Consider the following 13,513-nt stretch of genomic DNA (forward strand, 5'->3'; position numbering starts at 1 on the left):
GTTGTCAGTTCTGGCAACCACTATTAACAACCATCTCATTACTTCTACCTCTTACATCCCCATCATCACCACTGACTGTACTATAGGCAGGGTCACCAGTTCTTGCTATCAGCATCCCAAATTTCATCCCATCATCTCAACCCTATCCTCATGCTAACCACCTTTCTAGTACTGAAGCCTACATGATGGGTCAGCCATGCCAATGTGACATGCCCCACCCCCAACACCACCTGGGTCAGTGTGATGCCAGTGCCTCATACACTCCCCTAGGCCTGGTTTTCCCTGAGACATGGCCTCCCCTGGATGAAATCTGGGTTTGAAGCTGCTCTGTAGGTCAAGGTTAAAAGATAGTCCACATGCCTAGGTTAGAAGTGGGTTTGAGATCTGATGAGAGCATCTAAGGGTTCAGCTCATGGAGAAATAGTCTGGTTGGGGATCGAGTCATGGGATGTGGGTGGGGAAGACAGAAGCATGCAGAGCGTCTGGTGGAGATAGAGCACAGTAAGACACAGTCTGCCTGGAATGGGGCAGGGACCAGCAGAGGTTCTGGCTGGATGGGGTAGGAGACTGCCTGGAATTGGGCAGGGGCAGGCAGAGGCTTGGATGGGGGGTCGGGGAGAGGGCGATATCTGTCCCAGTCCTGTCTCCTGTTCTGACACCTCATTCATCACAGGCCGTAAGGAAGCCATTAGCATGGTGGGGTGGGGGAGGATGGAGGCTGCAGCTGTGCAAGGGTCTGGCCCCGCCTGCCCCCCCTCCCCCTGCTGCATGCTCTGGGAGCCAGGGAGTCGATAGAAAGAGCTGCTGGAGAGGTCTCTTGGCCCTGTAGGTAAAGGACATCCACAGGTGTGAATATGCCAAGCACATGTGTGTACATGTATAGACATACCACATATTCCTGTCACAGGCATGTCCATGGACACGTGTGCACATTTGTGAACATCCCCACCAACACTCATGCACACCTCTGACATACTTCCACTTACAAATTCCCACTAGAGTATGCAGAAAGGACCCCACCAACACCGCCACACGCACCAATGGTGAACTCATCAAAGGTGATAGCCGTGGCGTTGTGACCCAGAGCATTGCTGACACTTATGGAGACCTTGTACTTGATGGTAGAGAACAGGTGCATGTATCGGATGTGGCAGCGGTTCTTGAGGGCTGGGTCCTTCTCACAGACCATAATTTTGGAGCCGTGCCTGGGGAGGGGTGAGGCCCAGGTACTGTTACAAACATCAAGGGTCAAGTGGGGAAAGGTTGGGGGAAGGTCAAGCCCAAGGCTGGGCTAAGGTCTGGACTCAGGCATAATGGAGGTGAGGTCAGAGGTCAGGGCTGGAACCCGGTCACAGGCGCAGCTACTTACAGCACAGTCACATTGAAGGTGTTTGGGATGTAGGTGGGGGTGGGCAGATGCCAGCTGCAGTAGAAGCCCTTGGGGTAAGTGTTGGAGCGGCAGCTGAGCACAGGTTCCCGTGGTGGCACTAGGGTTGAGGACAGAAAGGTCAGGACATTCCTGGAGCTCCCAGTCCCCTGCAATAGTGTGGGGACAAGTGGGCCCCAGAGCCCCTGTTCTTCCCCCTCACCCCATCATCAATGCCAAAGGTGGGGGGTGGCTGTCAGCGAGGGTCTGAGTCTTCCCAGGCCACAGAGAGCCAGATGTTTAATTAAAGAAAAACAAGGGCTGTGCGGAGGAGGCCCCCCCCCACCTGCTCAATGGAGGCAGGAACTGTGGGGAGCAGGGGGTTGTGGGCCTCAGCTCATCAATCACAGGATGGAGGTGATGTCTGGGGGAATCAGCCCCAGCCCACATCTGCCACACTCTGTCCACTCTGAAAGGAAAACTGCAAGGGACTGTGGGGGTCTTGAATGTGCCCTGGTTGCTGGAGTGATCGGGGCGTACTTCCAGGAGAAGAAATACCCCAGGCTTCCCCTCAGTAGAGAGAGAGAGGACGGGCCTGGAGGCTACACAAGAGCAGGAGCACTGGTCAATTGCGGTATGTGTCCACGCATGTTTGTGACATGAACGAGTGACCTGTGACATGTATGAGCATCTATGTAGATGTGTGTGTGGATGTATGCTTGGCTCTTGGAGTACATATCTGAGTGTGTGTGTGTGTACCTACTTACATGTAGGTAAGTGTCTGTCACAAGGAAACTGCTGTTCCCTTGGTGTGTACCTCACCCCAGCCCCCCCCCCCACTCCTTCATCACAAATCCTTTAAGAAGCCCATGACATGGTCAGCGGCTGCCTTCACTCTGGAACAGGAAGGCCCAGAGAGGGGTTAAGACCTGTTTGGGGGTCACACTGCAAGTCAGAGTTGGGAATAAACCCAGAATGAAGATATTCACCTACATGACCACACTTGGGAAGTCCTTTCTGCTGTCTAACCATACTTTTCGCTGCTGTCAGCACTTAGCCCGGCTGTTCTACCCTCAGGCATTGGGCAAGGCGTGAGGACAGGCGGCTCAGGTTCCTGGAAGGAGGCAACTTCTGTGACCTGACCCAGGCAAGGAATGTCCGTCTGTGGCTCCAGGGACACTGACACCTCCCTTCTGTGCCTCCCCCCACACCGCCCCCTGCCTGACAGGTGGACAGGAAGTGGGAGGGGGGCAGCTCAGTAAGCCAGGGGAGTGCATGTCTATGCTTATAGAGTGGCCATAGTGAAGTTCAGGGAACCCTGGGCTTCAATCCATAGTGTGTACTTAATTTTGAGTGACTCTGCGATTGCCTGTGTACAACCATTGTGTCCAGTGTGTGTGGAGCTGTAGAGGGGGGCCTGGGCACAGCCCCCAGGTCCCAGATCTGGCTTTGCAGCAGCAGAGGTGAAAAGGCAGAGAGACTAGAGAGCTTCAGTGTAGCAGGTGGAGCAGTGATGCTGCGGAGAATGAGGCAGATCCCTTCCCCAGGCCTGCGCGTGAGAGCCAGGCACTGGCTGGGACCCCTCAATGGCCAGTCTGTGTTCTGCCCACCACTGTCCACTCCCCCTGGGGAGACTTCTTGGCCCTTGTCTATTCCATGTTCGTCCTGTGTACCTTTAATGTCCCTTCCCTGTCTGCCCACAGTCAAGAGTTCTGCATGGGGGTGGAGTGGGGGGCGGCCAAGGACACAGGAAGTTGCCTTCTGGGGGCCTGTGGGCCAGGCCAGAGTTGGCAGCCACCCCAGGAGGAAAGGACATTCTGAGGTCGGCTGAGAAGCCTCCACTCCTGCCTCTTGCCACCCCCCCCCCCCACCCCAGCTTCAAAGGAGAAGGGCGCTGGGGCCGGGGAGGGGGGTGGGGGGGTGACTGAAGCCTGCAGAGTCAGCTCCCTGCTGCCTCAGGGACTCTGGAGGGCAGGGCAGGCCACAACACTGGACTCACAGGCCCCCTGCCCAGGCTAGCCTCCCCTCTGATCAGGTCTCCTTCATTCCCCTGACTGTCCTCCGGCTCGGCCAGCCTCCCCTTCAAACCTCCCCCTCAAACCAATTCCTCTCTCTGACTGGGCAGGTCACAGGGGGCCGGGGGTGGGGGGGTGGGCAGGGGCTTTGTCTGTCATCTGGCTACTCCTGCCTGGCCCTGGGCCCTGAGCAAGGAAGGGCTTGGGTTTCCTGACAGGGACCAGGTTTCTCAGAGGGAAAAGGAGGAAAGAAAAACAAAGAAGAGGAAGAAAAGGAGTGACTTGCTGCAGCTGGAGCCCAGCTGAGGGGCCGGTGGGTGGAGGTGGGGGTGCCGTGAGAGACCAAGTGTGAGAGTGCGGGACAGCGTGGGATCGGGAGGCCTGTTGTGTGTTGTGAGTTGGGGGAAAAGCTGTTTAAGACACTGTGATTGTGAGGTGCTGTGTGTAACTCAGACTTCATGTGTGAGGCCGAGCTGTCTAGAAGACTGGAGGCCATGTGGGGCTGGATGACTCTTTCGGGTGACTGGGGTGGGGGCGTTTGATTGCAGATTGTCTATATGTGTGAGGCTGTGTGAGTGTCAATGTGCCCTTGTGTCCAAAACACAGTGACGGCTACACTACACATAAGACATTAGATATGTGATAGAGCTTAAGCCGGAGTGTATTTGTCAAACTGTGGGTGTGGGAAGATGCCCCAAATTCCCCGTGTGTCCACACATGTGAGCTGGACGCTGTGAGAGCACGTTAAAGGGAGTGTGTAAGCAAAAGCTCGTATACACATCACTCTCCGGGTGTGCAGGCATGCTCCTAGATGCCCAGACATCCTGAGTTTCCCCTTGTGGGGGTTCCTGAGATGCCTAAGTGACTGTGTCAGCCATGGCAGGGTGTCCCTAAGTCCCATGCGGGGCTGTGTGTGCATGTGCGCGGTGCGTGTGCCCCTGCTGGCCCGAGGTTTGTTTGTTTTCCTCCTAATTGGCTTGTTTTTCCATGTCCAGCCCACCAAACCGCATGTTTTTCCTCTCATCTCGCCAGCCCGCCTGGGCTGGAGCCCCCGGCACGCATGAGGCCTGCCCGCCGGCCCAGCAGGAGGAGGGGCAGGCTGCCCACACCCTGGGCCAGGCCGGATCAGGCCAGGGCAGGGTGGGGTGACCCTTCTGCTCCAGCCCTGCCCATGCCACACCCACGCTCCTCCTCCTGCCTGGCATTCAAGGCCATAGCCAGTCTCAACCTCATCTTGTGGCATCCCCTGAGACACCCCAAACTCTGGGCTGTCAATGCCCCCACCTGCCTCCCACTCATGATTTCTCCCCAGACATGTTCAACCACACTCCTCTCCCTGCTACTCTTTTCTTCCTGAGCAAACTGGGAAGGGGGGAAAGTAGTGCTGAACCAGAGGGTCTGCAGTTTCTATTCTAACCACTCTCAAATTCTAAAAAGTTTAAAAACTGGATAAGGAACTATCCATTTAAAAATTATTTTAATCTCTGGTTTGTTTAAGCTTAACATCAGAAAGACACTGAATCAGCAGTGTCCAATAAACAAAAGGATGCTATGAAAAGGAACACTGTGATCCCGTTTCCTAACGTAGGGGGTCCTTTCATCATCCTAGGTAGGAGAGTGCTTAGAGCTGTTCTGAGGATCCACCGGAGGGCAGAAAGGTGGAGCAAGAGAAAGTAGCTCAGGGACTAGCCTGGTTAAGGAGTCTTCCAACATAATATTATGATGATCAGGTTCTGTTGGAAATAGACATAAAGTTTTACATGTTTAGGATAAATATTAAATAAGTTTTGATCTAAATGATCCATAAATCAGGGATTACTTTGTCCTGTTCTAAGAGCTGGCAAAAAGGATAATTTAATATTGAGTATTGCCAAATCCAGTCTCTTATTACTAATATCAAGTGACTAAGACAATCATGATTAATATCCTCTGTTCCCTGATCAGGTCTTTAGAAGGAAATAAGGCAATGAGAGATAAATATCTGTTATGAATGGTACAGCCAATGTATGGTCAGCCCACCCCTGATGCCTAGGGAGCAGGAATCACTGTAACTAAATGATCTGTAACAACACGGCAGCTGAGGGCATGACCTGTGGGTAATGACTTTGGACATTACTTCAAAACCCAATGATGAGGGCTGGGGATGTGGCTCAAGCGGTAGCGCGCTCGCCTGGCATGCGTGCGACCCGGGTTCGATCCTCAGCACCACATACCAACAAAGATGTTGTGTCCGCCGAGAACTAAAAAATAAATATTAAAAAAATTCTCTCTCTCTCTAAAAAAAAAAAAAAAAAACCCAATGATGAGCTGGGGATATGGCTCAGTTGGTAGAGTGCTGGCCTCACATGCACAAGGCCCTGGGTTCAATCCTCAATACCACAAAACAAAACAAAAAACCAATGACCTCTAAAGATTTCTTAAAAAACATCACAATACCAGTAATGGGGACCCAAGGTCACCAAACCCTAGCCATCACTGCCAGCTTTATCCATCCAGGGGATTTAGGGGACCCAAATTGAGAAGACAGATGTTTTGGTGACTGGTGCTGAGCTAGATTCATCCTTCTCCCACTGCACTTGATAAAGGCCCAGGGCTAGGCTGAGGGCTCCATTGCTGATGTGAGGCAGGGTGGGGTGGGATGGGAGCTGGGGCAGGAAGGATTGTTGGGCTGGTCCTGCAATTCTCAGTATGACCTACAGGGGTAACCCCACTCTTGGCTTGAGACTAAAATGTTTGGTCTGAATCCCGTCTCTCCAATTTTAAAAACACTTTTTCATGGGGAAAGGTACATCCCTACCAAAATCTATTTTGTGGGAATCCTGAGCAACCCTCCAGCCTAACATTTCACTTGGTTTTCTAGACTAGTCTTCTGACAATGGGGCAAGGGCCTGCCCCAAGATCCCTTAAGCATTTCCTAGGTAGGGAAATATCCACAGGGTATTTCCTACCTTTCCTACCACAGGGAGATCCCAGATGGGATGATACCAGAGGAGTTTGAGTTTGGGGTTAGGAGAAAAGAAATAAGGATTTTCAGAGCACTCCCTTTGCTGGTGGATATTTTTGGCCCACGGCTGGATGCCTGCTCACCTGACTCTCAGCAATGCTGACAACTTCAACATTCTGCTTTTCATAAACCCCCTTTCCAAATCACACTCACTCGTCTTCCCTCTACCTTCCTGGGCTCATCTTTCTCCCCTTTTGTGGCTCATTTCTATCAACCCCTTACATACTGACAGTCTTCAGGGCTCAATTTTGGGTCCCTTTCTCACCCCACAGTCTCTCCTTTGGCTGCCTCACCCCTCCCATGGTCTTAATGCTGACAACCCCCCGCCCCACAAATTTCCATTTCTAGAACAGTCCTTTCCCCTAAGCTCGGATCCACTAGCTACCAGCTACCAGTTTCCACCCCCAGGACCCCTACCAACACATCTGTAGCAGATATCTGTGGAACTGCTGGTCCCTCACCCACACCATTTCTCACTGCCAACTTCTGCAGTTATCTGCCTAAGAGCTTTCTCTGGCCACCAAGGCCTGCTTTGCCTGCCGGGGCACGAGGCCAAAAGTACTGAGAAATTAAGGCACCTACCTCCACCCCAGGAGATGGCAGGAGAGGTTATATAAACCCAGCTCCCTCACCCTCAGGCAGGACAACTCTGAGGTGCATGTTCTGCATCCGCACCCAGAGTCCCCTCCACAGTGCTCCAGTCACAAAGAGGTAATGTCACGATATGTCAGGTAATATCAGAGGTAATGTCAACTCTTGCTCTTTATTAACTTCCCTTTTCAGTGTCACTCTCCACATTCCTCTATGGTATCTCCATCACTTGCCAAATAAACTACTTGCTTATGAATTTTCATTTTGGAATCTGATTCTAGGGAAACCCAAACCCAGACACTGTTCAAGGAGAACACATCCCCTTTTCCTCCCATTGCCCCCTACTGCAGTGATGGTACCTTCAGCTCTCTCAATCAAACCCCTCTCTACTCTCCTGCCCTTTCACCTCCAATTCATTATCAACTTCTGCAGGTCCAAACACCCTCCTCAACTTCCCCAACTCCATGCCCCAGTTCCAGGTCCTCATCATCTCTCTTGCATTCACCTAAGCCTCATTCCTACCCTGGTTTTGCCCCATCCAACCTGCCACTCTTCACTGGGGTGAGGGATTCTTTAAAAACAGAATTTAGTCTTCATCACTTTCTAGCTTCCAGGATTTTTTTTTTTTTTTAATGTGGTGCTGAGGATCCAACCCAGTGCTTCACACATGCTAGGCGAGCGCTCTACCTCCGAGCCACAATCCCAGCCCACTTCCAGGATCTTCATCTGCTTCCTGACCCCTCCCTTAGCTTCTTTCACCACTGACACCAGCCCAAGTGGCCTTTTCATGCCCACTCGGGGGCCCATAGGTATACTCAGCTTTCTGCCAGAAATTATGTTTCTGTGGTATCTTCCAAATGCTCTGTGTCTCCATGTGCCTCCTATTCTGGAAAGCCTCCCTCCAACTCTGCGGTCTTCCAGAGTACTCCTACCTACATCTACATAATCACATATCCCATTTTCCTTCCTCAGGCCCTGGTCAATCCCAGTGGGAGCAGACACAGGGAGACCATTCCAGCTCAGAGCTGTGACCCTAAGATTCCTCCCAACCAGGCCTCAGCTGGGCCATTCCTTGCCAGGCTCCCTCTGCCAATTTTCTTACAGGGAACAAGATTTCAGGATCTCCAAGACTTCTATGGGGATGGGATACATGGGAGAAAGGTCCAGGGGTCTGGATTCATTGGCTAGACAGGACTCAGAGGTCAGAAGAATAGATTAGGATAGGATCAGAGAGCAAGGGTCAGGCTGTGGCCCTCCCCTCTCCCTGCCATCCAACACGAAGGGGAGTTATCTGGGCTATGGGTCTGTGCCTTAAAGAAGATGGGAGGTCAGGGGCAACACTTACAGCCCACATGTAGCAGGACTTGGTGGCGCAGGTGCCAGGAGTCACGGTGGAAGCAGGCGTAGAGGCCACTGTGGCCCAGATCCAGGCCACGGAGTACCAGTTGAGAGCCATTGAGCAGGTCAGGGGCCAGATCTGTTCCATTCACCCGCCACGTCACAGCTGCATCCCAATTTGCTGTTCCACATGGCAATGTCACATCTGATCCCAGGCGCTCATACTGCACATGGGGCGTCTCTGTGGGGGCAGAGCACAGGGCAAAATTTGCCGGTCACAGCACTGCCCAGCACCCCCAGGTGAATGTGCATAGGTGAGACCCTGTGAGGGTGTACAGTGTGAGTCCAGCCATGAGGCTGTGTCTGACCACGCAAATGTCTCAAGATGGGGTATGTGCAAAACTTCTCTGTGGCTGGGCAGGTATGCAGGTATGCTAACATTTCCAAATTTGTATGTGTGTGCATGGGTAGAGGCTGTGTGCCAGTGCATGTGACAGAGAGCGAGCGTGCCTGTGGTGCTGGGAGGGGTCGTTCTCAGTGAAAATCCAGTTCACCTCCAGTCCCTGGGTCCTTTACAAAGTTTTTCTGACCCCCATGACCCTAACTTCTTGCCACCAATAGGCCCAGCCCCAGAGGCTTAGCTCCCAAACTCCTTTCTCTGTCTCTATTTCCTCCACCACCCCCCTTATTGTCTTTCAGTCCAGTCTCTTCTCTTCCCCTCTCTCTTCCTGCCTCTGCCTGCCCCGCCTCCAGCTCTGCCCCCTCAGCCACAGGGGGTTTGGGCAGCAAAAGGGGGAATGGGCAGGCCATGAAGTGAACCCTGGGGAACTCCTGGCAGCTGTCAGCTTTGCGAAGCAGGAACTGTTAAGTAGGGCTGGGACAGAGTGAGTCCTCTGACCATTCCTCTCCTGCCCCCAGAGGGGCCTGTCAGAACCAAAAGCAAACCCCAGCCCCAGCCTCGGCAACCCAGGCGTGATGGACTGAGCCCAGGAGACTGGAGATGGAAGGGTAGAAGGGAGCACCTGTCGAGAGGCAGCGCCAGGTGGGGGAGGCAGCAAGTGGGACAGAAAGTCAGAGAAGCAGATCCACAGGCAGCAGCAGAGGCAGGCATGCAGAGCCAGTGAGATCGTATGGGAATATTAGGACACCCCCACCCCACATTCTTCATACGCTCCCCCCCCCCAAGTCTGGAAGGGCAGATGCTTCCCTCTCCCCAGCCTGATCTGTTGAATGAGGGTGGGAGGAGGAAAGCGGGCAGCAGGGGGCTGCAGGATCCCTCGTTAACACTAGTTCACATCTCCCTCCAGAGAGCCACCCTGCTGAGTTTGGGGATTTTCAGAGGCAATTCCTGTTAACGAGCCAATTAAGTTGGGCCAGTGGCCTCTTAATTAGACTTGTTAACACCACCAGGACTGCAGGAGAGGGGGGCTACAGGGATCCCCCTGGGCCTGCCAGCAGCCCCACCCACTAATTATAGCCCCCTCCCCAGGACAGTTTCTCTGTGGTGGAACATCTGTCCCTGTTCCCTGTCTCTCTGTGACTCGGTCTCTTTCCCTCACTACTTGTCTCTGTCTTGCCCCTCTCTGAGCCTCTCTGTCCCTGTCAGAGGAGAAGGAAGCAGGAAACCCAGCCAGCCCTGACCACTAGTCTGTGGGGCCTGGGACCAGTCGAACAGAGGATGAAGGGGCGGAAGGGCGGTGGCTGGGGGCCTTGGAGGCCACAGCTGTGAGGCTGGACCAGAGACTGAATGGGGTCCTCCCCCCTGACCAGAGGCCCAGTGTCCAAGACTCAGGCCATCAAGTACCCCCCCCCCAATCCACCAGCTTCGGCCACTGAGCCCCCTTCCAGCCTCCCTTCCAAAAACCTGGAGCTTCCAGGAAACACGCCAAGCCCCTCTCTCTGTACGCCCCCACCCCCCCAAGCAGAGACTTTGCATCCAGCTGCCTGAGGAGGAGGTTGAAAACTGACCGTTGGGGAGGGCGTGTGGCCATCATGGTCCCAGCGGCAACACATTAACACCGATCAACAGCAGCTCAGAACTAACGAGGACCCAGTATGGAGCTTTAGTGTGACGGGAGGGATGCAGGTATAACCACAAGATAGGGAAACAGTGACTCAACAACACAACAGTCACAATGTTCATGAGACGGCACCTTATCTGCCTGATAAAAGAAATGGAGACACAACTTGACAACAATGACAAACCAAGGATGGAAGGGCAGGACGGGACTGAAAACACAACTCAATGACAGAAGACGACCACAGGCCACAGTGCAGAGGTGGAGGAAGCAACATGACATGACAATCACAGTGTCACGACTGCTACAATAACACAACGGCAACACAAACAGCCATGCATCAGCTCCAGAGATGGCAAGGAGTTAACCCTTTGTCTCTGGACAGCTCTCCTCCCGCCCCTACTGATGTGTTGTCCATTTCAGAAATTAAATCAAGCAGCAGGGGGAGGATGAGGTTCTTGGCCCTGACGCAGTGACAAATGCTCCAAAGGAATCAGCTGTGAAAAGGTTGTTAGAAGCCAGGATGAGAGACAGAGACAGGATGAGGTCATGGACATGGAGAACACAGAGGACAGAACTGACGGCTCCCTCACACCTGTGCACACAGGCTCACATGGGGAACACATGCCGGAAACAGTCCCCCTGGGCATCCTAAGCAACTTCACACTGCCACACACACAGGATGAGGATGGTCACCCACAGAGAAGCAGCTCACACAGGACAATCATCCACATGGTTACAGTCACACATGGGTTCAGTCATACAGGGACAGTGTCCCATTTCAGTGACAGTAATACATGGTATAAGATCACAGGCATGCACATGAAGGGCATCATCACCCAGAGGCACAGTTACATGGGGACAGGGTCCCCCACACAGGGAGACATATAACAGGGACACAAACACACAAAGAGAAACAGATACTATCTGTCACACATGGAGTATAGTCTCCAAACATAAGGATACAGCCCCTAAAGGGTACAGACACATAGACAATGTCACACATAGGACATAGCCCACAAGGGTAGAGAGAAAAAAACAGCCAAACAGGGATATGCTCTCATTCACGCAAGAAAATGGTCTCACACACTCTCAGAAATGTGGCCTTGTGCCAGGGCCTTGGTTATGTGGGGACCTGTCTTTACACTCAGGAAGAGACCACCGCAGGCCCTGTGTAGGGCCAGGTAGCAGCCCTGGGGCCAGCCAGGCTCTCTCTGGGTCTCTGTGTTGATATTATAAGAGGCCACAGAAGTCTTGACCCACAACCCTCCTCCTGAACACATAGCCTTGAGGGTAGCAGAGCTCAGTCATCAGGGTCTGCTCAAGCCTGGGCTCTAGAGATATACCCATCCTCCATGCCTCCACCCAACCCAGCCAAGGTAGAGGAGACAGGACCAAACCTACTGGGGAGATTAGGGAGCCTCATTCAAGGAAAGTTTCAAGTTCAGGCTTTATAATGATTGGCCGCTTGAGGTGCTGCCTCAAATGCAATACAAGGGCCGATGGTCAAGTGAGCATTTTGTTTCCCTAGCAGGGTACAGCTCTCTGTCCTGTGGACTGGGGGCAGGACTGGGCTCTCTTACTTGAAAAATGGGAAGCAGCCACTGAGCAGTCCCTCCCTCCTCCAATCATTCCAGCTGACTGACTGGTCTTCCTTAGTGCACCAGCCCTCTCCCATCTATTCCCCTGCCTGTCCCACCACCTTGGTCCCCATCTTCCTTCTAGGATAAAGTTGAGGGAAGAAAGTGACCAGCAGTCTTACCCACTGTTTCCTATTGGTGCTCTCAATTGTACCTCCACAAATCTCCTGAAGGAGATCCCATTTTACCCAACAACATACAAGGACCCAGCTCCTAGCCCCACTCCCAACTCCTATTTCACATGCACGTATCCTATGCCCTCCCTAGTGGGAGAGACATAGATCATTTCGAGCCAGAGACACAATCAACATGTATGTGAATGAGAAGAGTTATGTCTGAGACATCAGTGGGTCCCACTGTGTTTCAATGTCACACAATTACATGTACTTCTGGGTGCTCATGCATGACAATGCCTGTGTGTGTGTGTGTGTGTGTGTGTGTGTGTGTGTGCGCGTGCGCGCATATGAGAGAGAGAGAGAGAGAGAGAGAGAGAGAGAGAGAGAGAGAGAGAGAAAGAGACTCCTGGGTGGTGTCAGTAGGTAACTGTGCCAACAAGGACTCATATGCAGCTCTGGGAGAAGGTCAATAGGCAGCTCCCCTGAGCACTCACCCTGTGGACTGTGTCTTTGGGTGTAGACAACGGCAGCAGCGGCAGCAAGCACAGCACAGCAGGCCCATGGGACAGGAGCAGCCATCTGTTGGGAGAAACGGGGGGGGGCAGGGGGGGACACACAGGGGGCAGCATCAGCCCAGGCAGGAATCTCCTGAGGAGCTCCCCTGTTCTCAGGCAGGACTGGGAAACCCCAGCCCTAGGGCCAGAGTACCGTGACCCCATATGCCTTCTTAATGGGGTTCAGGATCTTCTTTCAAACAATGGAAAGCAACATTACTGGCATCTGCAGGCAAAGGTTTGCTAAGATGGTAGGTGGCAATCTACAGTGGTTTGCTGTTCAATAAGAATGCTGGCTGCAGACTGTAGTTGACTTCAAATGAGTTATAGAACATTGGTAGTTCCAGGACCATTTTTCTAAAAAAATATATAACTTTACTGGTGAGGTTGGCTAATTAGCTATAAACATCACAAACTGAAGGGATAATGTTTTAACTTAATTCGAAGGCTATACTTCTTCAAATTGATTTGAATGGAAGGCCCTGGCTGTGCATCTGGAGTGGGGCAGGGAAAAGCCTGAAACTGTATGTTCTGGAGACTCTTGGATCTGTCATTGGTCCCTGTCCATTCTGCCATAAGCCTGGCCACTAGGCTCTGGGGTACCAGAAAGGGCAACGGTACATGAGTCAGCTCAGATGTGGCTTGTGCTTTATTATATACCAATGACCACAAGAAAATCAGGGGGACTGGGGACACAGCTCAGTGGTAGAAGGTTTGCCTACCATGAAGGAGGCCCTGGGTTATCCAGGACCACAGGGAGGGAGGGAAGGAAAGAGAAGAGAGGGAGGAGGGGAAAGAGGGAGGGAAAGAGAGAGGGAAAGAAATATGAGAATATGAATGGGGAATTTTCATATATAAGTCCTTGTCAGGG

General features: G+C 52.7%; 1 protein-coding gene across 2 annotated transcripts in view; it reads right to left on the minus strand.

Moving 5' to 3' along the window:
• Window positions 1-13,513, minus strand: part of Cntfr (ciliary neurotrophic factor receptor) — a 38,146-nt gene that overhangs the window by 5,023 nt on the left and 19,610 nt on the right. For both annotated transcript variants that reach the window (XM_026387942.2, XM_026387943.2), the window contains 4 exons: window positions 12,583-12,667; window positions 8,322-8,555; window positions 1,370-1,487; window positions 1,039-1,205 (listed from right to left, as the gene is read on the minus strand). In XM_026387942.2, coding sequence (XP_026243727.2) covers window positions 1,039-1,205; window positions 1,370-1,487; window positions 8,322-8,555; window positions 12,583-12,667 — 604 coding nt within the window. The remainder of the gene's footprint in view (window positions 1-1,038; window positions 1,206-1,369; window positions 1,488-8,321; window positions 8,556-12,582; window positions 12,668-13,513) is intronic.

This window comes from Urocitellus parryii, chromosome 4, assembly GCF_045843805.1.
Source record: "Urocitellus parryii isolate mUroPar1 chromosome 4, mUroPar1.hap1, whole genome shotgun sequence".
In the NCBI taxonomy this organism is placed as follows: Eukaryota; Metazoa; Chordata; class Mammalia; order Rodentia; family Sciuridae; genus Urocitellus; species Urocitellus parryii.